Raw genomic sequence first — 23,661 nt, 5'->3', positions numbered from 1 at the left:
TTTGGTAAATGGGAGACTCAGACCTGATTAGAAAAAAAAGTTCTTTCTTTGTTGAAAAATTACCTTTTATATTATTCCAGCAGATCAAAGCCATGTTTGGGAACCCAATGGCAAAGTACTGACATGACAGAGTGCAACCTCTGTGCCAGACTGTGCAATTGAGACAGTAATGTGCATGGGGGAGTGCCAAGTCCTTCTGCTGCCCGGACAGCCTAGGGGAAGACTATGCCTCAGGGAGGCATGGGCCTTTCACAGATGTTTTCCCACTCAGAGGAGCCATCTGAGCTGAGCTATCCTTGAGTACCAAGCTGCTCAGCATTTCCTGAGGTCTGTTAGGTAATTTTAGTGGGGTTCTGCTTTAGCTGTAAAGAGTAGCTCTTTCCAGTTCTGGCAAGGCAGCCCAGATATTTTGCACTGCTTTTGAAGCAAGGAACTGCATCGGCTCCTCAGGAAGGTCTATGCATATGATCTCCTGTAGGAATATAGGGTGCACAGTTTGGGGACATCAGTGAAGCCTGAGGTCTGAATAAACTTACTCACTTGATATGTCTGCTTTAGGATGAGTCTAGTCTTTTCTTTCTGCTGATTAATGTGGAGTGAATCCCCAGGAGCACTGATAGGGGTAGTGAAGTCAGCAATCCATAATTTGGAAATAGAAACTATTGAGGATCTCTCCTGCGTAAACCATGGGACGATCATATCATCAAACCTTTGGAAGGGGAATGATGAATCCTGTTTGTAAATAAGCTGGATGTTGCTGTTGGGTTTTGTTTTTTTCTGGTTTTGGGGGTTTTTTTAAACAAAGCAACAAGATAGAAAAATGAAAATTAAAATAAGCGAACAAAAGAGATTGACTTTCCGGAATTTAAGAAAAAGCAGTCGATTTGTACAGTTATGTATCAACACATGTAAATACCTATTCGACAAAGTCTTTTTCTTCCCCTATATTCTCACTATAAATGTACACAGAAAAGTGCACATGCTTGCATACCAGTAACTTCCAGGGTGGTCTCAGACCTTGAAATTCACTTCTGGAGAATACTATGTGTATAGCTTGCACTGTCACAATTTCTTCTGTATTTCTTTGTACCTGAACAGAAAAGAACATCTCCAAGAGCGGTCAAGTCTAGTACCTGTCTCCAGTGGCAGATTCAATAAAAATGAAAATGCAGACTAGTTGTGGGAATAAACTAGGCCTGTGAAGTTCTGCATGTACCCTACTCCTGAGCAGTATAATGCAAGAGACTATTTAATACTGATTTTCTGATAAAACTGGGACTCGTAGACAGGCTTGCAGCCTAATGCCCAGCTCCAGAACAAAGTGAATCCATTACAGGATCAACTGGGTCATCATCCTAAAGTCCCACAGAAATTTGGTTCCGGAGCTGGAAAGAAAAGTGTCTTGGCCTTGTGTCCGCATTCACACCTGCAAATAAAATGGGCAGCCATGGTCCTGAGGAGACTGGCATGCATTCATATAACTCATCTCTGTCCCACCCTTTCCTTTCCAAATAGAGGGTGGCCTCATCTGTACTGCTCATCATGCTGTCAGTGTGCTTATACTTTGCCTGGGAAGGTTTTCGTCTGGCCAGAATATTGCCAAGCGACTTGCTAACCATGAGTTAGCATGACTATATGCCCAGTGCCTCTACCCCTGTCTTGGCCCTGCTTACTTTACTAGTATGGACGTAGCCAGTCATATTTAATCTCAAAACATGAATGTATATTCTGGGTGTGTAGAAGCTCTCTACAAGACATGTTTTGGGGTTGGGTTTTTTTCAGAGACAATCTTGTGAGGGACAGATAAGATTTTAGCCTGACTTGGAAAAGTAGAAAATACTTTTTTTTTTATTTAATTTTTTAAAATATAAACAGAAATACTTCTGGATACAACTGGAGAGACCTCAGAGATTGGCTGGACCACCCACCCTTCTGATGGGGTAAGCATTTCCCTTATCTTCTTCCTGACTGCACGTCTACTGGGAAGGCGTGCATGCATCTGATGAAGAAAGGGAGACTGGAGCCAATGGGATTGATTTTGTACATATGAACAATTTGAACATGGTATGTTGTGCAAAGCCAGATTGTTAAGAGAGGAGGATACTGAGTGGGGTACTATTGCCACCTCCTTACCCTCTTCCTTCTACCCTCCTTCAGAAATACTCATGAGGTCTCCAGCCATCCTTCCACACAGACTAACTAGACTAGACTAGACTAGACTAGAATTATAATAGAATATTTCAGTTGGAAGGGACCTACAACAATCATCTAGTCCAACTGCCTGATCACTTCAGGGCTGATAAAAGGTTAAAGCATGTTATTAAGGGCATTGTCCAAGCGCCTCTTCAAAACTGACAGGCATGGGGCATCATGCCTCTCTAGGAGGCCTGTTTGAGTGTTTAACCACCCTCCCAGTAAAGAAATGTTTCCTAATGTCAATTCTGAACCTCCCCTAATGCAGCTTTGAACCATTCCCACATGTCCTATCACTGGATAGCAGGGAGAAGAGATCAGCACCTCCCTCTCCCCTTTACCTCCTCAGGAAGCTGCAGACAGCAATGAGGTCACCTCTCAGCCTCCTTTTCTCCAAACTAGACAGACCCAGTGTCCTTGGCCACTCCTCATAGGACATGCCTTCCAGCCCTTTCACCAGCTTTGGTGCCCTCCTCTGGATGCATTCAAGGACCTTCACATCCTTCTTAAAGTGTGGGGCCCAGAACTGCACACAATACTCAAGGTGAGACCGCACTAACGCTAAATACAGCAGGATAATCAGTTCCTTTGGCTGTTTATACTGCGTTTCATGCACCCCAGAGTGCAGTTTGCCCTCTTGGCTGCTGACTCATATTAAGCCTGCCGTCAATGAGCACCCCCAGACCCTTTCTGCAGGGCTGCTGTCCAGCCACTCCTCTCCCAGTTTCTACTTGTGTCTGGCATTCCTCTGTCCCAGGTGCAGAATCTGGCATTTGTTCTTGTTAAATTTCAGCCATTGATGATTGCCCAATGCTCCAATCTGTCTAGATTCCTCTGCAAGGCCTCTTGTCCCTCAAGAGAGTCAACAGCACTCCCAGTTTGGTATCATTAGCAAACTCGCTAATGGTGCTTTCAACTCCTGCATCCAGATCGTTGATGAATGTATTGAACAGGACTGGCCCTAGAATTGAACCCTGAGGGACACTGCTGGTGACCAGTCACCAGCCAGATGTAGCCCCATTCACTACAACCCTTTGAGCCCTGCCATTCAGCCAGTTCTTCACCCAGTGCACCATGTAAGTGCTCATCCCACAGTTGGACAACTTGTCCAGAAGAATGCTGTGAGGGACAGCATCAATAACCTTACTAAAATCCAGAAAATCTACATCCTCTGCCTTCCCTTCATCCATTAGGTGAGTGACCTTATCATAGAAGGATATCAAATTAGGTAGGCAGGACTTTCCCTTTGTGAACCCGTGTTGGCTGTGCCTGATGATTGCATTGTTCTTTAAATGCCTTTCAATAGTACCCAGTATGATCTTTTCCATAATTTTTCCAGGTACTGAGGTTAGACTAACAGGTCTGTAGTTTTCTGGGTCTTCCCTCACACCCTTCTTGTAGATTGGAATAACACTGTCTAGCTTCCAGTTAGCAGTGACCTCCCCAGACTCCCAAGACCTTTGGTAGAAGATCAAAAGGGGTCCTGCTGTAACATCCGCTAGCTCCTTCAGTACTCTGGGATGAATCCCCTGAGGCCGCATGGACTTGTGAACATTCAGCTGATACAGGTGGTCCCTTACAATTTCAGTGTACACAAATGGAAAGTCACTGTTCCCACACTCGTGGTCCTCCGACTCAGGGGACTGGGCAGCCAAAGGTCTATCAGTATTATTAAAGACTGAGGCAAAAAAAGCATTGAATGGCTCTGGTTTTTCTTCGTTCCTATTAGTCAGGTCACCATCTTGAACAAGTATCTGTCCAATGTTTTCTTTAGACCTCCTCTTGCTATTAACGTACTTTAAAAAGCCTTTCTTGTTTTCTGAAACAACACTGGCCAGTTTCAACTCTAGCTGAGCTTTGGCCTTTTGTGTCTTTTCTCTGCATAGACGAACCACAGCTCTGTAATCTTCCTGCGAAGCCTGACCTTGCTTCCAGAGATTGTACAATTTCTTTTTCCTCTTGAGCTCCGTGAGGAGTTCCCTGTTCAGCCAAGCTGGTCTTCTGCCCCACTTCGTTGACTTCCAAGACACTGGAATTGCCCGCTCCTGTGCTTCTAAAAGGTGGTTCTTAAAAACTGACCAGTGCTCATGGACTCCTAAGCCCTCAAAAGCAGATTCCCAGGGGACACTGCTAAGTAGCTCCCTGAGTAACTTAAAGTTTGCTCTCTTGAAATCCAGGGAAACTCTGCTGTCCTTTTTTCTCATTACACCAAAACTTTAAACTCAACCATTTCATGATCACTGTGTCCAAGACAGCCACCTGCCATCGCATGTCTCACGAGTCCTTCTCTATTCACAAATAGCAAGTCTAGGAGGGCATCTTTCCTAGTTGGCTCACTGAGTACTTGTGACAAGAAGTTTTCGTCCTCAAACTTAAGGAATTTCCCGGACTTGCTCGTCACAGCAGTATGGTATTCCCAGTTGATGTCTGGGAAGTTGAAATCTCCCATAAGAACAAGGGCTACCGATCCAGAGATTTCTCCTAATTGCCTGTAGAATAACTAACTCATCAGTGCCAACATCCTGGCTGGGCAATCGGTAATAGACACCCACTACAACATCTCATTTGTTTTCCATCCCCCTAATCCTCACTCAGAACCTCTCAACCACATCATCACTAACTGTAAAGGCTGTGCAATCAAACCTCTCTCTTACGTACAGTGCAACTCCTCTACCTCCCCTGCCCTGCCTGTCCCTCCTGAACAGCCTGTAGCCCTCCATCCCAGCACTCCAATTGTGGGACTCATTCCAGGAAGTCTCACTAATACCAATGCTTCCAGTTCACCTTGTTTGTTTCTCAATACTGCGTGGATTGGTATACAGGCATTTCAGATGTGCTCCTGAGCCCTCCATGCTCCCAGGAGCAGCATAAATGTTCCCACTAGCATTGCAACCCTGAGGCGATGCTATGCCAACCCTTGGCTTACCTTCAGCTCTCCTGTTGGTATCCCCTTCCCCCATCAATTCTAGATTAAAGCCTTCTCAATCGGTCCCACCAGCTTATGAGCAAAGATGTGTTTCCCCCATCGGGACAGGTGGATCCTGGCAGGCCCCAGCATACCTTGTGCCTCGAAGACTCTTCCAGGGTTGTAAAACCAAAAGTTTTCGCAGAGGCACCAGTCCTGAAGCTAGGTATTGATATCTTGGGATTGCCTGTTTCTTCCGAAGTCTCTCCCCGTTACTGGGAGGACTGAGGAAAACACTACCTGTGCTCCTGAATTTTTTAGCATTCTTCCCAGGGCCCTGAAATCTCTTTTGATCGACTTTAGACTTTTTGTTGCAACATCATTAGTACCCACGTGAAAGAGCAGGAGTGGATAATAGCCTGAAGGCTGTACTAAGCTCTTCCATCATCTGGTGACATCCCTAATCTGGGCCCCAGGGAGGCAGCAAACTTCCCTGAAAAGAAAGTCTGGTCTGCAAATAGGTGCTTCTGTTTCGCACAGGAGGGAGTCACCAATGACCATAACTTGCCATTGTTTCTTCTCAGCACTGGTCTTAATGCAGGTCTTGTTGCGAGGAGTTGGTCGATCTGACCTTGGCGAGAGTGCTTGCACAGGTTCCTTCTCTTCTGTCTCATTATGTGCTTTGTGTACCATACCCAGGGCCTCATACCTATTCTGTAAAGCTAGCTGAGAGGGTAAGGAGGAGTTTCTCTTACAGCTTCATGCGGTAACCTGCTTCCACCCCTCCCTATCCCTTACCTGTGCCTTTCTCCTGGCACAAAACAGATCCTGGACCTGCCCCCATAGTGACCATGCTGAGTTGGCTTGTGTGCATTGGAGATGGCAGAGCACAGCTCCAACTGTGGTAAAGCTGGGTAGAAGGGACTTCTGCTTTAATGTTTTCTCCAAAGAGCAGTGTCTTGTTTCTCTGTCTCATTTGTTTGTGTTGTGCGTCTTGTCTCTAGAGATAAGAGATGGGGAAATAGGAGGGAAGAAAGTGTGACTGATTTTAAGATTCTCAATGCCATGTGACAGGTTTACAGGAATTATGTTTTCTGTCACAACCGTTCTTACTTTCAAGCTTTAACAGCTCTTCTTTACAGGATCATACTTTGTCCTGTCTAGAGTGCTGTGCTGCACATGCCAGCAGCAGATTCAAGTCTTGTCGTAGACATGGCAAGGAGAATGGAGGGGAAGAAGAAGGCCTGTCCTGTATTTTTAGTGCAGTTGAACACTGAATGCATATTTTTTTTACTATTTCTTCTTCCTTTTCTCTCCCATATATCCATTATAGTGGGATGAGGTAAGTGTCCTGGATGACAAGAAGCGCCTGATCCGAACCTTTGAAGTCTGTAACGTGGCTGAACCAGGTCAGAATAATTGGTTGCGTACCCACTTCATAGAGCGACGCGGAGCCCACCGAGTCCATGTCCGCCTCCGTTTCTCAGTGAGAGACTGTGCCAGCATGCGCACTGTGGCCTCTTCTTGCAAGGAGACTTTCACACTCTATTACCACCAGTCGGAGGCTGACACAGCCTCTCAGGAACTGCCAGAGTGGCATGAGGGCCCCTGGACCAAAGTGGATACTATTGCAGCTGATGAAAGCTTTTCCCAGGTGGACAGCACTGGGAAGGTGGTAAAGATGAATGTTAAAGTACGTAGCTTTGGGCCACTCACCAAGCATGGCTTCTACCTGGCCTTCCAGGACTCAGGAGCCTGCATGTCCCTGGTGGCAGTCCAAGTCTTTTTCTACAAGTGCCCAGCTGTGGTGAAAGGATTTGCCTCCTTCCCTGAAACTTTTGCTGGAGGGGAGAGGACCTCGCTGGTGGAGTCACCAGGGACGTGTGTACCAAATGCTGAAGAGACAAGCATGACTGGGTCTTCAGGTATTCGGTTGCACTGCAATGGAGAAGGGGAGTGGATGGTGGCCATTGGACGATGCACCTGCAAGGCTGGCTACCAGCCTGTTGATGATGAACGAGCCTGCCAAGGTGAGAGACCCTTTTTCCCCACCCCTTAGGCAGCCACTTCTTTGTTGGTTCTCTGTATTAGTAGTATTTGGCATTTTCCAAAAGTTCACAGAGCTGGGAAATTAAATCATTTCTCACAGAGGATGCTTACTAGCAGCCTCTTCTGACACTTTTAGCACCCCAGACTGGAGTTGGAGCGACCACTTCTTGGTGCTAAGAACATGGCTGGAAACTCCACTCAGGCCTTAGTTCAAGCTGCCACTAGAGACAGCCTACATATACAGAATTAGCAAGAGTTGTAACTAACCAGATCTAGCATAGTTTCACTTCTTTACCAAGAGGCAACAGCGTTAGAGGAGAGATGCCACATGGAGCAGAGCTGAGCCCAGAGCTAATACACTCTACTGTCCTAACTAGTTTGGGCCCTTTTGCTAGTGCTGTTGGAACTAGTGATAAAAAAAAGAAAGGGGAAATGGCAGCAGCCTGGTGATGGGACAGGGAACATGCAGCAGGGATCTATGAGCCTGGCTCAGTAAGAAAAAACAGTCAATGGTATTATCATTACTTCTAATGTGCTCTCTGCCCTGGGGCCCATGGTATTTTCTGTGAAATGCTTGTAGGAGGAAGTAGAATAAATTACGTATCACCCAGTAATGGTATTGGGCCAAAATCTGGCCAACCGTGAACACCTAGTCTAATGTCATGACTGTCTTCCTATGTCAAGCTTAAGACAGTCCATTAGACCAAACTGCTTATGTTGGTTATATAATTTTGTGTATAATGTTCTTCTGGTGCTTCCTTGGTTTTAATATGCATCTACTCAAGATCTCTCAGCAATGTTAAATGTTCCTACACCACACTCAGTACTCTAAAAAATAAATGTAATGTACAACCCAGTTTTGGCTGCAGACACAATTTTAAATTTGGATTGTAAGTTATTCAAATCAGACTTCAACTGGGACATTGAGAGTACAAACGTTCTGGGTAATACCAAGTGCAAATGCAATGGGCAGTTAATGGTTGTCAATATGTTACCTTAAATTCCTGTATCATGAAGTGACTGGGGTCATGCAAAATAACTTTATTAAAATACAGTTCATTGTGCTGGAGACTTATAAAGCAATTAAAATTGGTAAGTGCTTTTTATTTGTTTAAGCTTTGAGAATGATTAAAATGTGTGCGCCTTTTTATCCTGTTCATCCTGAAAGAAATGTAACTACATTCATATAGTGCTGCTTCTGAGACAGAAAGCTCAGACGGACATAGAGCAACTCTATATGGCACTAGCTTTGTTGTCTGCATCAGTAGCATGACTAGTTCACAGTCCAGGTAAACTGCCAGTCAATAATTTAGTATCAGATAGTAGTCTTAAGCACTCAGAAAATACGGAAATTAGGCTTGGCAAATAAGAATAGGAATTTTTTAAAAATCTATCTTCCCTTTTTTGTAGCATTCAATGAAAGCTGATACTCCCTTGCAGCCCAATTATCACAGAAGCTGGAGATAGATGAAAATGGTAAATATTTTCAGGAATAACTGAAATAATGACAGTCTATCAAACTACAAAACACTGTTCCCATAATTTACTTCCTGAGATTCCATGAGCAGCTTAGAGCAGCCAAAGACAACGAAATAATGAACCTTAATGTTAGAAGATATTTTTTCTCCTCATGTTTCTCGTAAACTCCTCTGGCTTAATCACCATTCCTGATTTCTTCTCCTGCTAACAATATGTTGCTGTCTTGTCTGAATGGAGCCACGTTCAGCTAGTGTAGTTTGTCCCCTTGCTTGGTGTTTCTTTGCGTGAAGTCCTTTCCAGGACTTCTCTGCATGTTCTCCCTTCCTAAGAACAGAAGTACACTGTGATACAGAGTTACAGTGTTCTATATGGAATACAGAACAAAAGCAATAGCCCAAGGGCAGATTTCTACTGATGATCCTGCAGAGAGCTCTTAATAAGACTGAAGAATGAACCAAGGATAGGAAGGAGAAGCAAGTTTCTTTATACTTTAGTAGAAGAGTGTGTGGGCATTGCCTTCCCCCTCACCATACGGAAGCCTGTGGAGTCCTTCCTGGACCAGCTGTTACCTCTTTATTTAGAACAAAGAATCTGACAAGAACCATTCTGAGCAGATAGATAGAAAGCCCTTCTTTTTTCCTGCCCCTTGCCATGAGTTAAGATGCTTTCTTTCATTAGGTTCATAAGACTGCCTGCTGTTTCTTACTATATGGCCAATTTCTCCAGCTAAATAAAAGAGTGAAACACCATCCTTTAGTGAGCCCTCTAGGTGATGTGGGATGTGGTGTGTGTGGGATTCACTTTTGACTTTATCCAACTAGACTTTTTCTCATGCTGAACAGTAAGAAAGGAGAATGGCAGTTTACAAAGGAAAAAGGAAGGTTGGGACCTTAGCTCCTTTTCTTTCTGTGGATGTATACACACAGGGTGCCTTGCCTTGCAAGGTTTCGTACAACTCTAAGTGTTTTTCCACATAGAAGGCCGGAAACAGAAAGTTCTGGGTGATTAGGCCATCCTAGGCTACTGGTTCCCAAAATTCTGGACTGGTGGGCTGTTATCCCAAGTCTTCTCTCAGATCAACAGATTCATTACTGAAAACAGTTGTTCCCGGATTCCATCTTCACAAACCATTTTACAATATAATATGTTTCTTGGGATTCACTGCCTACTGCTTATCATCACCTTTTAGCTAAAAGTCACAAGGGATTTAAGTTACCAGACGCTTTTGAAAATAGTACTTAGAATTCATGATTGACACATTTTAAAAAATATTTCAAAAATGACAATGTGGAGAAAAAAGAGAAGAGAAATGACTACTTGATAAAGTGCTAAGCTGACTTCCGAATGAAGAAGTAAGGCGAGCTCTTAGCTTGAAAAATCACTGAAATAGAACTATTAATTTAATAATACGGAGTTTATCTTTTTTTTTCTTTCAAGTCCAAATACAAATTAATTCCAAGTCAGTTCTGCCAATCAAGTTCCATGTCTGTTTTTCTACTCAGTCCCATAGCAGTATCCAATATGATGTTTGTCCCACATCACTGAAAATGTGCCATTACTGTATCAGTATACCCCTACCTATGCAATTACTCTCCAGCTACCCACCTGCTGTTCCTGTAGCTCAGAGAACTGACTCTTCTCCCTTTACCCAGCTTTGATGTCTGAGGGAGAGAAAATCATGGGACTATGGGAGAAGAACATAGATGGAACCATATTTAGAAAGGGATAGAGTGGAGGGAGCTATTTCAATCATGAGATTGAGGGCAGGTCTTTGCATCCTTGTTGAAGTCCCCTTGTTGGACTTGGACTGCTGATCCCCTTCTTGGGTATCATAGTGTATTGGGCTTATTTGGCAAGGTTCTGGTAGTGGTGGGGGCTGACGGGGCGGCCTCTGCGGCCAGAGGGCAGGGGCTGTCCCATGCCAGACATAGCTTTTTCCAGACAGCTCCTCAGTGGACCCACCACAGGACAGAGCTGAGCCCATTAGCCATGTGTGTGGCACCTCTGTACAAACATATTTAAGAAGGGGCAGAAAACACTAGCCAGAGAGAGGAGGAGGGAACAAAAAGAGTGAGAAACAGCAGAGGGAACACCAAGTTCAGAGAAGGAGGAGGGGAGGTACTCCAGGCACTGGAGCAGATACTCTCTGCAGCTTGTGGAAGAGCCCACGCCGGAGCAGGTATCCACACTGCAACCTACGGAGGATCCCACGTCGGAGCAGATGGATATTTCCTGAAGGAACTGTGGCTCATGGCGAGCCCACACTGGGGCAGGGGAAAAGTGTGAGAGGGAAGGAGTGACAGAGAGAAACTGCACACCGCATATCCTACCCTGTGGTGCTTGGGTGGATTAGGAGAGTTTGGAGTGAAAAGAGTTAAGTTGAGCTTGGGAGAGGGGGGAGGAAAGGTGTTGGTTTAATGTTTGTTTTTGTTTTCTCATTACCCAAATCTATTTTAATCAGCAATAAATTAAATTAATTTTCCCCAAACCAAGTCTGTTTTGCCTGTGATAGTAATTGGTAAACAATCTCCCTGTCTTTATCTCTACCCACGAGCTTTCTCATCCTATTTTCTCCCTATGCCTTGCTGAGGAGGGGGAGTGAGAGAGTGGCTGGGTGGGCATTTGGCTGTTTACCAAGGTTAACCCACCACACGGCTTCTTCTCTCTTCTTTCCTTGGATGTTTCTGAGAGTATTAAGGAAGGAAAAGGTCTGCCTGTCTTCTAGTATCTGTAATTGGCTCTTCTTCTGTAGGGTGCAAGGGTGTACGAACAAGTCAGATGGAGAAGAGGTTTCCATAAAATTGCCCTGTGTCCATTCTGATTGCAGAAGGAATCACATCTGTATGACTGATTACTACAGGAGCTAGTAACTGTGCACACAGCTGTTTGTGGGTTCATTTGGGAAGAATATTGCATGATTATTTTTGTATTATTAAAAGATGCCCTTCCTCACCAGCCTGGATAAACTTTTTTCAGTGTGTGAGGCTAAGGAAATGTTGAGATTTATGTTAAAGCATAAGCTTCAGTAGTCTACTAAAAATATGCATATACTATTAGCAAAAAAAAATACACAATAAGCTCTTCTCAAATTGTAATAACTTAAAAGATGCTTCCTTTAAAACCATAGAATAATTTAAATTGCAGGGACCTGTGGAAGTCATCTGCTCCAACCCCATGCTCAAAGCAGGACCAAATTGGGTTAGGTCACTCAAGGCCTATTCTAGTCTAGTTTTCATTATTCCTAAAGATGAAGATTCCACAATGTCCCTGGGCAACTGTTCCAATGTTTGATGACACCCATGGTGAAATTTCTTTTTCCTATATAGAAGGAGATTGTAATAAGATGTAATAAGAGATTATTACAACTTGTGTCTGTTGTCTCATGTTCTACCAGCTTGTGCCTACACCTTCTTCATATCCTCCCATTAGGTGGCTGATGCCACCCATAAGTTGCCCCTCCTCCCCACCTTCTCTTCTTTAAAATGAACAAACCCAGTTTCTTAGCCTCTCCTGAGTAAGAGCTTTAACTTCGAGGTAAACTACGGTTGATAATAATGTTTGGTGCCTTGTGCTAGATTACCTATTTATATTTTTTTTTCTTATGTATTTCTCCTTTCATCAGCTTCTCCAGCTTTATTCTGCTACTTGCACATACATTTTGGTGCTTTTCAAGTAGTTTGCTGCTTTTCCTATATCCAGTGGTTGCTCTCTGCTCATATTCTATCCCTCCCCTGCCCAAATCTTTCCTCTCTTGTTTTGCCTTTTTTTCTTCACGCAGCCTGGCAGTCCTCCCATTATATAACTAGCTAGTAATTGCTTCAGCTCCACCTCTTTTACCTAAAAATCCCTTACTCAACTGATCTCCTATCAACAGTTCAGCAGGAAACAGTTCTTAGTCACTTCATTTATTTTATCTCAGTTGATTTGGTGCTCTCCTTTTCCATTTAAAAAAACTCAAAGCCACACACTTCTCTCCTTATGTTTCTTTCATTTTCCACTGTCTCTTCCCACCTAAACAGCTGTAGAAACTATGAAACTCTAAATCAACCTAGAGCCCTATCACTTCACTATGCCTTGCTTCTAACTCTGGCTGATCCCACCTTATTCAGAACAAGATGCAAGATACACGGTAACAGTCACTGTGGAACAGCCTGCCCCAGTGGGAAATTACTTCCTATCACCATAAGCTAGTCATAGGCTTATTTCTGGGGAAAAAAAGCACAATGTTTTATCTAAAAGTTACTTAGATTTTTCTTTTCTAGTGTGTCTTCTGCATGCTAGTATTTCTACAATTATCAATTATTAATCTTTTCCATCATCCTGCCCCTTGTAACTGCCAAAGTCCATCCCTCTTTCCAGTTGATTCAGTTTAGGGCTTATTCTAGCAGTGCCTCCCATTCTCTAGTTAAAGTAAGTGGCGTGGCCCATACCAGTTATCTTCTCTTTTAAAATCCATGCTGATTCTGCTTTGCCTAGATTCATTCTCATTTGAGGCCCTCTGTAGCTCTGCACATCCAGTTTTCCCTAGGCCTCAAATTCAGCTATGGCCATTCATCCCTCCCAATTTGACTCCAATGCCAGCTTTGACACTCTGTTCATTTTTTATAGTCTCACATCTAGTATTCATTCTTGCTGCCCCACAGTACACCTGGGAGCAGAACTCCCATATAAGAAACAGATACTTGTCTCAGTCAAGAAGAGAGTAATTTTATGCTCTTCTAAATGTCTTCCTATGTCCCAGCTCAGTTCCAAATCATATCTGGGTACAAAAAGTCAATGTCACCTGTATCACATTCCCTAAAAACACTGCTGGGGGTACATAAAGCTCTGTTGAAGTTTCCCACTGCCCTTCTTGGTCCCTCTCCCCTTGCTGTATTTTGTTTTGCTCTTGGAATATTTCCTCTCTGCCCTTATTGTCCAAGTGAGCTTTTCAGTGCCTCTTTCTCTCTCTTAACTTCTTTGGTTCTTGGTCTGTCCCCTCCCCATTTTCATTTTCTTCACCCCCCTCCCTCCCACACTCCATGATTCCAGCACTTTTCTCTGCTGGTTTTGATATTTGTTATTGTTAGAAGTCTGTCAGAAACTGCTCCTCTGGCCTCCCAGGTGGAACTTGTCTCCAGTGAGCAGTCATGCAAATACAGGCAACACAGGAGCGAGTGTTGTAGAGGGAAAATTGGGTCAGTGTCTCTGAGATGAGCTGTGCCCAGCTGAACTATTGTGGCATTCTGACACTGTGGCAAGATATGAAAAGTGACTGAGACAAGCTGAGAGAAGAGCACTTGCACACTCTGAACTCTGCCTTCTCCTTTCATAGTAACTTTGACTTAATGGGAGTGGCAGCTTGCTCTGCCCCCTAAGGTGCTAGCTCTGCAACCCTCTGTCCTTGCATTGGATGTTGTGAATTAATGAGAGCTAAATCTGTGTTTTCTTGGAAAGTACTGGTGCCTGGGGGATGATCAAGTCATACTATCCCCAGTGACAAGGCCTGTGGCTTAACTGGTGTTGGTGTTTTGTGTGAAGTTGTTCTGCAGGCACACAGTGGAGGTGTTTCAGGAGAAGCTGCTCTTGTTCAGGCTTTCTCTGGCATGGTCCTGAAATGGTAATGTTCACTAAAGCAAAACATGCTAGTCCTAGTGATGGTGGGCATGCTTCAGCTTGGGTATTTGTTACGACTGTCTCCAGTGAGCACAGCAGTCATCTGCAGAGATTGTAGGACCACAGCAAGTGGACATGATGCCATGAACTGCAGTAAGAAGGGAGTGTAAGGTACATGAAAACTGAAAAATCTCATGGTGTGAAAAAAGGAATCCTTCAGAAACAAATGAGACATGGATTCTGTCTGTGTGTGGAAAGACAGCCCTAGGCTCGCTGTAACTGCTGGAATAAAAGGAAGTGGCTTTTGCCTATTATTTAGATTGCCAGGGGATTTTTTTCTCTTTCCTCTCGACTTGACCTTTGATATACTATTTATAGAGTGACTGGACTGAGGCAATGCCAGGAAAAGCTCCATGTCATGGGAACAATTATTGTTGCCATCTGTGGGCTAAAGCTCTGCGTGCAGTGAGCCAGCATATCTTAGGCAATTTTGGAAAGGGATAAAGGTACTCGTGAATGTAAGCAGCTCCCTGACTGGATGCAGAGGCAGGGGTCAGGGTTTAGGTGGAAGCAGAAGCTGTGTGATAACTGCAGTCCCTGCCCGTGGAGGCCATTCTTTAGCTACATGGAGGCCAGTTAGTGTCTACTGTAGTCAGCCCAGCCTTATTGGCCAAAATTGCAAATGTAAAATATAAGTAACTACGAATTTTAGGTCATAGTCTTTTTTTTTTTTTTTTTGGAACTATCTGTTCGTTAGGAAGGTGGGGGAGATGTGAATCATGTTTAATCGCTGCAAATCAGCTTTGCTTGCAGTATGCTGTATGATTTCATTTTGCTATTTTTTTTCTGGAAGTAGAAATACCCAGGGGCAGAATGAGGGTTTCAAAGCACGATCCTTTCTCTGTCTCTGCCATCTCTCCTGGAAATACCAGCATGAGATTATAGGTTTATGTAGTCATTAATTTTTTCCTCTAGACAATACAAAAATAATCACTGTGAAGAGATCTTTCCTCCTAAGTTGCTCTGGATTCCACTCCATAGTTCTTCAGCTGCCATTTCTGTCACGTGAGTTGAACAGGGCAGGTGAGTCTCTTCCTTACTGCTTTTCTTTACACTTTTCTCTGTCTTCTTTAAACTCTTTTCTCAGGTTCCTCCCTCAGAGGGAAACTGCTAATCATATTCTCATTTCACTTCTGAACACCTGAAATGAAATATAGCCTAGTGTCAAAAACTTTCCATTCCTTGTTCTCTGTCCACACACATTCATGTATGTGGTGAAGGATCTGGCAGTGGGGCAGCCAAGACCACAGGGATCTCTCCATGCATTTTAATTTGCATATGTTTAAGGGAAATCACAGAACAGCTGAACTTGTAAGAGACCTCTGGAGGACATCTTCTCCACCACCCCCCGCTCCAGCAGGGTCACCGTGAGCAGGTTACCCAGGACTACGTCCAGACCACTTTTGAATTTCTCCAAGGAGGGAGACTCCACAACCCCTCTGGGTAACCTGCTCCAGTGCTTGGTCACCCTCATGATAAAAAGTGTTTCCTTGTGTTCAGAGGGAACCTCTTGTGTTTCAGTTTGTGCCTATTGCCTCTGGGCCTGTCACTGGGCACCACTGAAAAGAGCCCGGCTCCATCCTCTTTGCATTCTCCCTTCAACTATTTGTGCACATATTGATGAGATCCCTGGAAGCCTTCTCTTCTCCAAGCTGAACAGTCCCAGCTCTCCCAGCCTCTCCTCCTATGAGAGAGGCTCCAGTCCCCTAATCATCTTTGTGGCCTTTGCTGGATTCTCTCCAGTATGTCCATGTCTCTCTTGTGCTGGGGAGCCCAGAACTGGACGCAGGACTCCAAGCATGGCCTCACCAGAGCTGAGTAGAGGGGAAAGATTACCTCCCTTGACCTGCTGGCAACATTCCTCCTAAGGCAGCCCAGGATACCATTCGCCTTCTTTGCCACAAGGACACATTGCTGGCTCCTGTTCAACTTGGTGTCCACCAGGACCCCCCAGGATGCTTTCTGCAAAGCTGCTTTCCAGGTGGTCAGCCCCCGGCATATACTGGTTCATGTGATTATTCCTCCCCCGGTGCACTTCCCCTTGTTGAACTTCATGAGGATCCTGTCAGCCCATTTCTCCAGCCTGTCGAGGTCCCTCTGGATGGCAGCGCAACCCACTGGTGTATCAGCCTCTCCTCCCAGTTTTGTATCATCAGCAAGCTTGCTGAGGGTACACTCTGCCCCATCATCCATGTCATTAGTGAAGATGTTGAACAGTATTGGACCCAGTATTGACCCTTGGGGTACACCGCTAGGTGCTGGCCTCCATCTAGACTTCATTCCACCCTCTGGGCTCAGTTGTTCAGGCAGTTTTCAATTAACCTCACTGTCTGCTCATCTGGCCGATACTTCATCAGATTGTCTATGAGGATATTATGGGAGACAGTGCTTAAAGCCCATACTGTGTTCTCCATGAGGATGTTATGGGAGACAGTGTTGAAAGCCTTACTGAAGTCAAGGTAGTCAATATCCACTGCTCTCCCCTCATCTACCAAGCCAGTAATTTCATCGTAGAAGGTTGGTCAAGCCTGAGTTCCCCTTTGAGAATCCATGCTGGCTACTCACAATTACCTTCTTGTCCTTCATGTGCCTGGAAAAGGTTTCCAGGATTAGTTGTTCCATCATCTTCCCAGGGATCAAGGTGAGGCTGAGCTGCCTGCATTTCCCAGGGTCCTCCTTCTTGCCCTTCTTGAAGACAGGAGTGACATTTGCTTTCCTCTAGTCCTCAGGCACCTCTCACAGTCACCACGATCATTCAAAGATTATCAAGAGTGGCCTCAAAATGACATCAGCCAGCTCCCTCATGGGTGCATCCCATCAGGGCCCATGGAATTATGTAGGTCCAGTTTGCCTAAATATTCTCTCAGCTGATCTTCTACCAGGAAGAAGATCTTCCTTGCTCCAGACTTTCCCCCGGTCTCTGGGACCTGGAGTTCCTAAAGGCTGGTCTTGCTAGTAAAGGCTGATGTGAAGAAGACATTCGGTACCTCAGCCTTTTCTATGTCCTGTGTCACCAGGTCCGCTGCGCCACCCAGCAGTGTGCCCACATTTTCTCTAGTCTTCCTTTAGCCACTTATGTACTCAGAGAAGCCCTTCTTGCTTTTGACATCCCTTGCCAGACGTGATTCCAGGTAGGCTTTGGCTTTCCTAATCATGTCCCTGCATGCTTGGACAGTGCCTCTATGTTCCTCCAGGTTACCTGTCCCTGCTTCCACCTTCTGTATACTTCCTTTTTATGTTTGAGTTTAACTAGGAGCCCCTTGTTCAAACATGCAGGCCTCTTGGCATTTTTTGCCTGAATTCCTGCTTGTTGGCATGGACCACTTTTGCACCTGGAGGAGGTAATCCTTGCACTAGGATTTTCTAGCTTTTCTGGGGCCACCCTTCCCTCCAGGTCCTTATCCCATGGGACTTCTCCAAGCAGAACCCCAAAGGGGTCACATCGGCTCTCCTGAAGTCCAGTGTTGTGAGCTTGCTTTTTGCTCTGCTCACTCCTCTCAGGATCTTAAACTCCACCATCTCATGGTCACCGCAGCCAAGGCTGCATTCAACTGTCACGTCACCAATGAGCCCTTCCTTGTTTGTGAGCATGAGGTCCAGCAGGGCACCTCCCCTCATTGCCTCCTCCATTGCTTGGGTCAGGAAGTAGTCACTGATGCTTTCCAGGAACTTCCTGGATTGCTTATGCCCTGCTGTGTTGCTCCTCCAGCAGATATTAGGGTGGTTGAAGTCGCCCTTGAGGATCAGTGCCTCCAAACGTGAGGCTACTTCCAGCTGTCGGCTCTCAGCTCCATTCAGTTTTTCACATGCAAGCATCTGAGGCCATCTGAGACACCCTGGTGTAGCCAAGACATCTACTTAGGGCTAGCAGATATGACATAGGAACAGTAGAAGACCCAGCACCTACTGGAATGCCATCTGGATGACAGAGAGAATGGATACCAGGGGCTTCTCAAATGTATGGGCAACTGAATTGCTCCTTGGGTCTTTGCTTTAGAGTGAGCCAAATTGCTCATTAGGTTCCACTGATTGTATTGACTGGGGATGGGATTCAGCTGCCTATCATCACGTGTATCTGCATGGAATATGGACTGAATGTCACATGCCAGAGATGTTCACGGTGTACTGAGAATGGCATTTGGCTGTGCTCTGCCTATGTGGGGATCACCATGTACTGTTACACTAGTCTGCACTTCCTTCACGTTCCTTTCTTACCTAGTCTGTTGATTCAAGTAGATTTTTAGGCTTGTAGGCACAATTGCATTGTGCATCACTGGTTTTTTTCCTTGAGTTTTATTTCTTTTTTCTTTTTTTTCTTTTTGTTATATTCCTTTTCATTACTATATTATTATTATTCTTCATTATTATTATTGTTAGTATTATATTTTACTTTAGTCATTAAACCGTTCTTATCTCAACCCACGAGTTTTACCTTTTTTCCCGATTCTTCTCCCCATCCTACTGGGAGGCGGGGAGGAGTGAGGGAGCGGCTCTGTGGTGCTTAGTTGCTGGCTGACGTTAAACCACAACAGTCCTTTTTGGTGCCCAAGGTGGGGCCCGAAGGGTAGAGGTAGTGACAGATCTGACCAGAGCGTGTTAAAATGAATTTGTTATAAGCATTCATTATATTAGTTTAATAGTTTCTGGTCACAATATTGATTTATTGGCTCTTAGAGTTGTGGCGCTGGTTCTTAGAGTTGTGTTATGTATCACCTTACTTGCTGTATATAGTCCCTGTGCTGCTGTTTGTCACCCATAAGGTGAGGTGGATTAAGGTTTTCGCTTTGCTGTGCTATGTAACACTGGTTTATGATACGATAAAATTATCGGTCGTGGGACTAATCCAGTATTTGTACTCAGCATTGCCGTTATCTCCATATTTCGGGAGCTATCTAGCGGAAACTATTAATAATTACACGCTTTACCTTTTCTCCTCAGAGAGCCAATCTATGGGGGAGACACCTTCCTTCAACCTCCCCTTCTCCTCCAGGCTAATTACAGCAGCATTTGAGAATTATGAAAATTTTGAATATCCTTGGAATGTTGAAACTAACATGGTCCTATTGCTAGGAACTAGCGTGTTCCTGAATGTGGTTCAGGTCTTGTTCAGGGTTAAACAACTATTTAAGAGGATCACCCAGAGATCTGCCCTAAGACTGGAGAGTTATCAGTGGCAGGGTGTGTGGGATAGCATGGGAAAATGCCTAGGACGGTGGGCACTTCCAGTGTTTTGGAACTTCACCCTTGAACAAGTGCAGAATCCTGAAAAACTAGTACAACATTTGGAAAAAATACGCCGTCACCTCGACAATTCCAGGGAGACACAAATCACTGCAATGTACTGGGGCCTGGCCCATACCTACCGAGCCCTTTTCAACACTATTCAGTACCCTCAAGGGGAAGAGAAGGTCTCTGAATCTGACAACAAAATGACAGGCACTGCTACTCCAGCCCCCGTGACAGGCACTGCAGCCACTCCAACCCTGGCAACAGGCACTGCAGCCACTCCAACCCCAGCGACAGGCACTGCAGGCACTCCAACCCCTGTGACAGGCACTACGGTTACTCCAACCCCTGTGACAGGCACTGCAGCTGAACCAGAGAACCAACCCATGCCGGTATCAGTCGCCCCTGTACTCAAAAAAACCAGCTTGCTTAGCGAAGGATGAAGGTGAACCAGGTTCATCACGAGAACAGGAGGAAGAGGCAGAACTGGAGATAATCACCCAATCCCTATCCTTGCGTGAGCTGCAAGATATGTGAAAAGACTTCAGTCGTCGTCCAGGCGAGCGCATTATCACCTGGCTGCTCCAATGCTGGGATAACGGAGCCAGTAGCTTCAAATTAGAGGGTAGGGAAGCCAAGCAGCTGGGATCCCTTTCTAGGGAAGGGGGCATTGGCAAAGTGATTGGAAAAAAGACACAAGCCCTCAGCCTCTGGAGGCGACTTCTCTCAGGCGTGAGGACAAGGTATCCCTTCTAGGAAGATGTTGTATGTCATCCAAACAAGTGGACTACCATGGAGAAAGGTATCCAGTACCTGAGGGAATTAGCCGTGCAGGAGATGGTTTATTATGACCGGGACGATGCGCAGTTACCCACAGATCCAGATAAAGTCCACTGCACACGACCCATGTGGCAGAAGTTTACACAGAGCACACCGTCTTATGCCAGCTCACTGGCAGTAATGGACTAGAAAGACAAAGAAGGACCAATGGTGGATGAATTGGCTGGCCAACTCCGGCAATATGAAGAAAGTCTCTCTTCCTCCCTCATCTCAGCTGTGGAGAAACTACCAGACACACTAGCCGAGAAACAGTCCCAAGAGTTCCAGCGATCTGAGGGTAAGTTCTGCCTCCCACCTGTACGGACCAGTATCTCAGCTATTAGGAATAAGCGTCCCTCTGCTCAAGAGAGAGGAGATAGAAGGTACACACCACAGGGCACCCTGTGGTCTTACCTGCGTGAACACAGAGAGGATATGATGAAGTGGGATGGAAAACCTACCTCGGTCCTGGATGCATGGATACGTGAATTGCAAGGAAAAACAATCACAAATGAGGGTTCTTCCAGGAAAATGGCTGCTCCAGTCTCCGGTGGCAGTGTGAGCGGTGTGCCAGACAGAGTGGAAGGGCCGATCTTACTCCTGATCAGAAAGAATTCTAATCCATTTTTACAAAAAGTGGGTGGAGAATCCTATGACCAGGACGAGAGGGGCCCTGCCTCCAGCCAGGTGGAGGAGAGGGACAACCGGGTTTACTGGACTGTGTGGATCCGATGGCCTGGCATGTCAGACCCACAGGAGTATGAGGCTCTAGTAGGTAGTGCACAGTCTACCCTAATGCCATCACGCTATAAAGAGGTGGAAACCATTTGTATTTCTGGGGTGACAGGAGGATCTCAACAGCTAACTGTATTGGAGGCTGAAACAAGCCTAACTGGAAATGAGTAGCAAAAACACCCCATTGTGACTGGCCCAGAGGCTCCATGCATCCTTGGCATAGATTATGTCAGGAGAGGGTATTTCAAGGACCCAGGAGGGTACCGGTGGGCCTTTGGTATAGCTGCCTTGGAGACAGAGAAAATTGAACAGTTGTCCACCTTGCCTGGTCTCTCGGAGGACCCTTCGGTTGTGGGATTGCTGAGGGCTGAAGAACAACAGGTGCCAATTGCTACTGCAGCAGTGCACCGGTGGCAATATCACACCAATCAAGACTCTCTGATTCCCATCCGTACGCTGATTCGTCGGCTGGAGAGCCAAGGAGTGATCAGCAGGACTCGCTCACCTTTTAACAGCCCCATACGGCCAGTGCAAAAGTCTAATGGAGAATGGCGACTAACAGTAGACTATTGTGGCCTGAATGAAGTCACGCCGCCGCTGAGTGCTGCCGTGCCAGACGTGCTAGAACTTCAATAGGAACTGGAGTCAAAGGCAGCCAAGTGGTATGCCACAATTGATATCGCTAATGCGTTTTTCTCGATCCCTTCGCAGCAGAGTGCCGGCCACAGTTTGCTTTCACTTGGAGGGGCGTCCAGTACACCTGGAATCGACTGCCGCAGGGGTGGAAACACAGCCCCACCATTTGCCATGGACTAATTCAGAATGCACTGGAAAAGGGTGAAGCTCCAGAACACCTGCAATACATTGATGACATCATCGTATGGGGCAACACAGCAGAAGAAGTTTTTGAGAAAGGGAAGAAAATAATCCAAATCCTTCTGAAAGCTGGTTTTGCCATAAAACAACGTAAGGTGAAAGGACCTGCACAGAAGAGTCAGTTTTTAGGAATAAAATGGCAAGATGGACGTCGTCACATCCCAATGGATGTGATCAACAAAATAGCAGCTATGTCTCCACTGACTACTAAACAGGAAATGCAAGCCTTCTTAGGCATTGTTGGTTTTTGGAGAATGCATATTCCAAATTATAGTCTGATTGTAAGCCCTCTTCATCAAGGGACTCAGAAAAAGAATGATTTTAAATGGGGCCCTGAGCAACAACAAGCCTTTGAACAAATTAAACGGGAGATTGTTCATGCCAGTCCGGGCAGGACCAGATGTTAAAAATGTGCTCTATACCACAGCCGGGGAGAATGTCCCTACCTGGAGTCTCTGGCAGAAAGCAGCTGGGGAGACCCCAGGTTGACCTCTAGGATTTTGGAGTTGGGGATATCGAGGATCCGAGGCCTGCTATACTCCAACTGAAAAGGACATATTAGCAGCATATGAAGGAGTTTGAGCTGCCTCAGAAGTGGTTGGTACTGAAACACAGCTCCTATTAGCACCCCGACTGCCGGTGCTGGGCTGGATGTTCAAAGGGAAGGTCCCTTCTACACATCATGCAACTGATGCTACATGGAGTAAGTGGGTTGCACTGATCACACAACGGACTCAAATAGGAAATCCCAGTTGCCCAGAAATTCTAGAAGTGATCATGGACTGGCCAGAAGGCAAAGATTTTGGAATATCGCCAGAGGAGGAGGTAACGCATGCTGAAGAGGCTCCACTGTATAATAAACTGCCAGAAAGTGAGAGGCAATATACCCTGTTTACTGATGGGTCCTGTCGCATTGTAGGAAAGCATCGGAGGTGGAAGGTGGCTGTATGGAGTCCTATACAACAAGTTGCAGAAACTGCGGAAGGAGAAGGTGAAGCGAGTGAGTTTGCAGAGGTGAAAGCCATCCAGCTGGCTTTAGACGTTGCTGAACGAGAAGAATGGCCAATACTTTATACTGACTCATGGACGGTGGCAAATGCTCTGTGGAGGTGGTTGCAGCAATGGAAGCGGAGTAAATGGCAACACAGAGGTAAACCCATCTGGGCTGCCGCATTGTGGCAAGATATTGCTGCCCGGCTAGAGAACCTGGTTGTGAAAGTACGTCATGTAGATGCTCATGTACCTAAGAGTCATGCCACTGAAGAACATCAGAACAATCAACAGGTAGACAAGGCTGCTAGGATTGAAGTGGCTCAGGTAGATCTGGATTGACGACATAAGGGTGAATTATTTATGGCTTGGTGGGCCCATGATGCCTCAGGCCATCAGGGAAGAGATGCAACATATAGATGGGCTCGTGATCAAGGGGTGGACCTGACCACGGACACTATCGCACAAGTTATCCATGAATGTGAAACATGCGCTGCAATCAAGCAAGCCAAGCAGTTAAAGCTTCTGTGGTATGGAGGACGATGGCTGAAATATAAATATGGGGAGGTCTGGCAGATTGACTATATCACACTCCCACAAACCCGCCAAGGCAAGCGCCACGTGCTTACAATGGTGGAAGCCACCACTGGATGGCTGGATACATATCCCATGCCCCATGCCACCACCCAGAACACTATCCTGGGCCTTGAAAAACAAGTCTTATGGCGACATGG

At 45.6% G+C, this 23,661-nt stretch overlaps 1 protein-coding gene across 1 annotated transcript in view; it reads left to right on the top strand.

Moving 5' to 3' along the window:
- LOC127029743 (ephrin type-B receptor 5-like) overlaps positions 1–23,661 on the top strand; it is an 88,882-nt gene that overhangs the window by 27,959 nt on the left and 37,262 nt on the right. Inside the window, exons 3-4 of the mRNA XM_050915536.1 lie at positions 1,876–1,940; positions 6,432–7,128. Of these exons, the coding sequence (XP_050771493.1) occupies positions 1,876–1,940; positions 6,432–7,128 (762 nt within the window). The remainder of the gene's footprint in view (positions 1–1,875; positions 1,941–6,431; positions 7,129–23,661) is intronic.

Source organism: Gymnogyps californianus, chromosome 1 (genome assembly GCF_018139145.2).
Source record: "Gymnogyps californianus isolate 813 chromosome 1, ASM1813914v2, whole genome shotgun sequence".
Lineage (NCBI taxonomy): Eukaryota > Metazoa > Chordata > Aves > Accipitriformes > Cathartidae > Gymnogyps > Gymnogyps californianus.
This window is presented reverse-complemented; position numbering and strand designations above follow the sequence as displayed.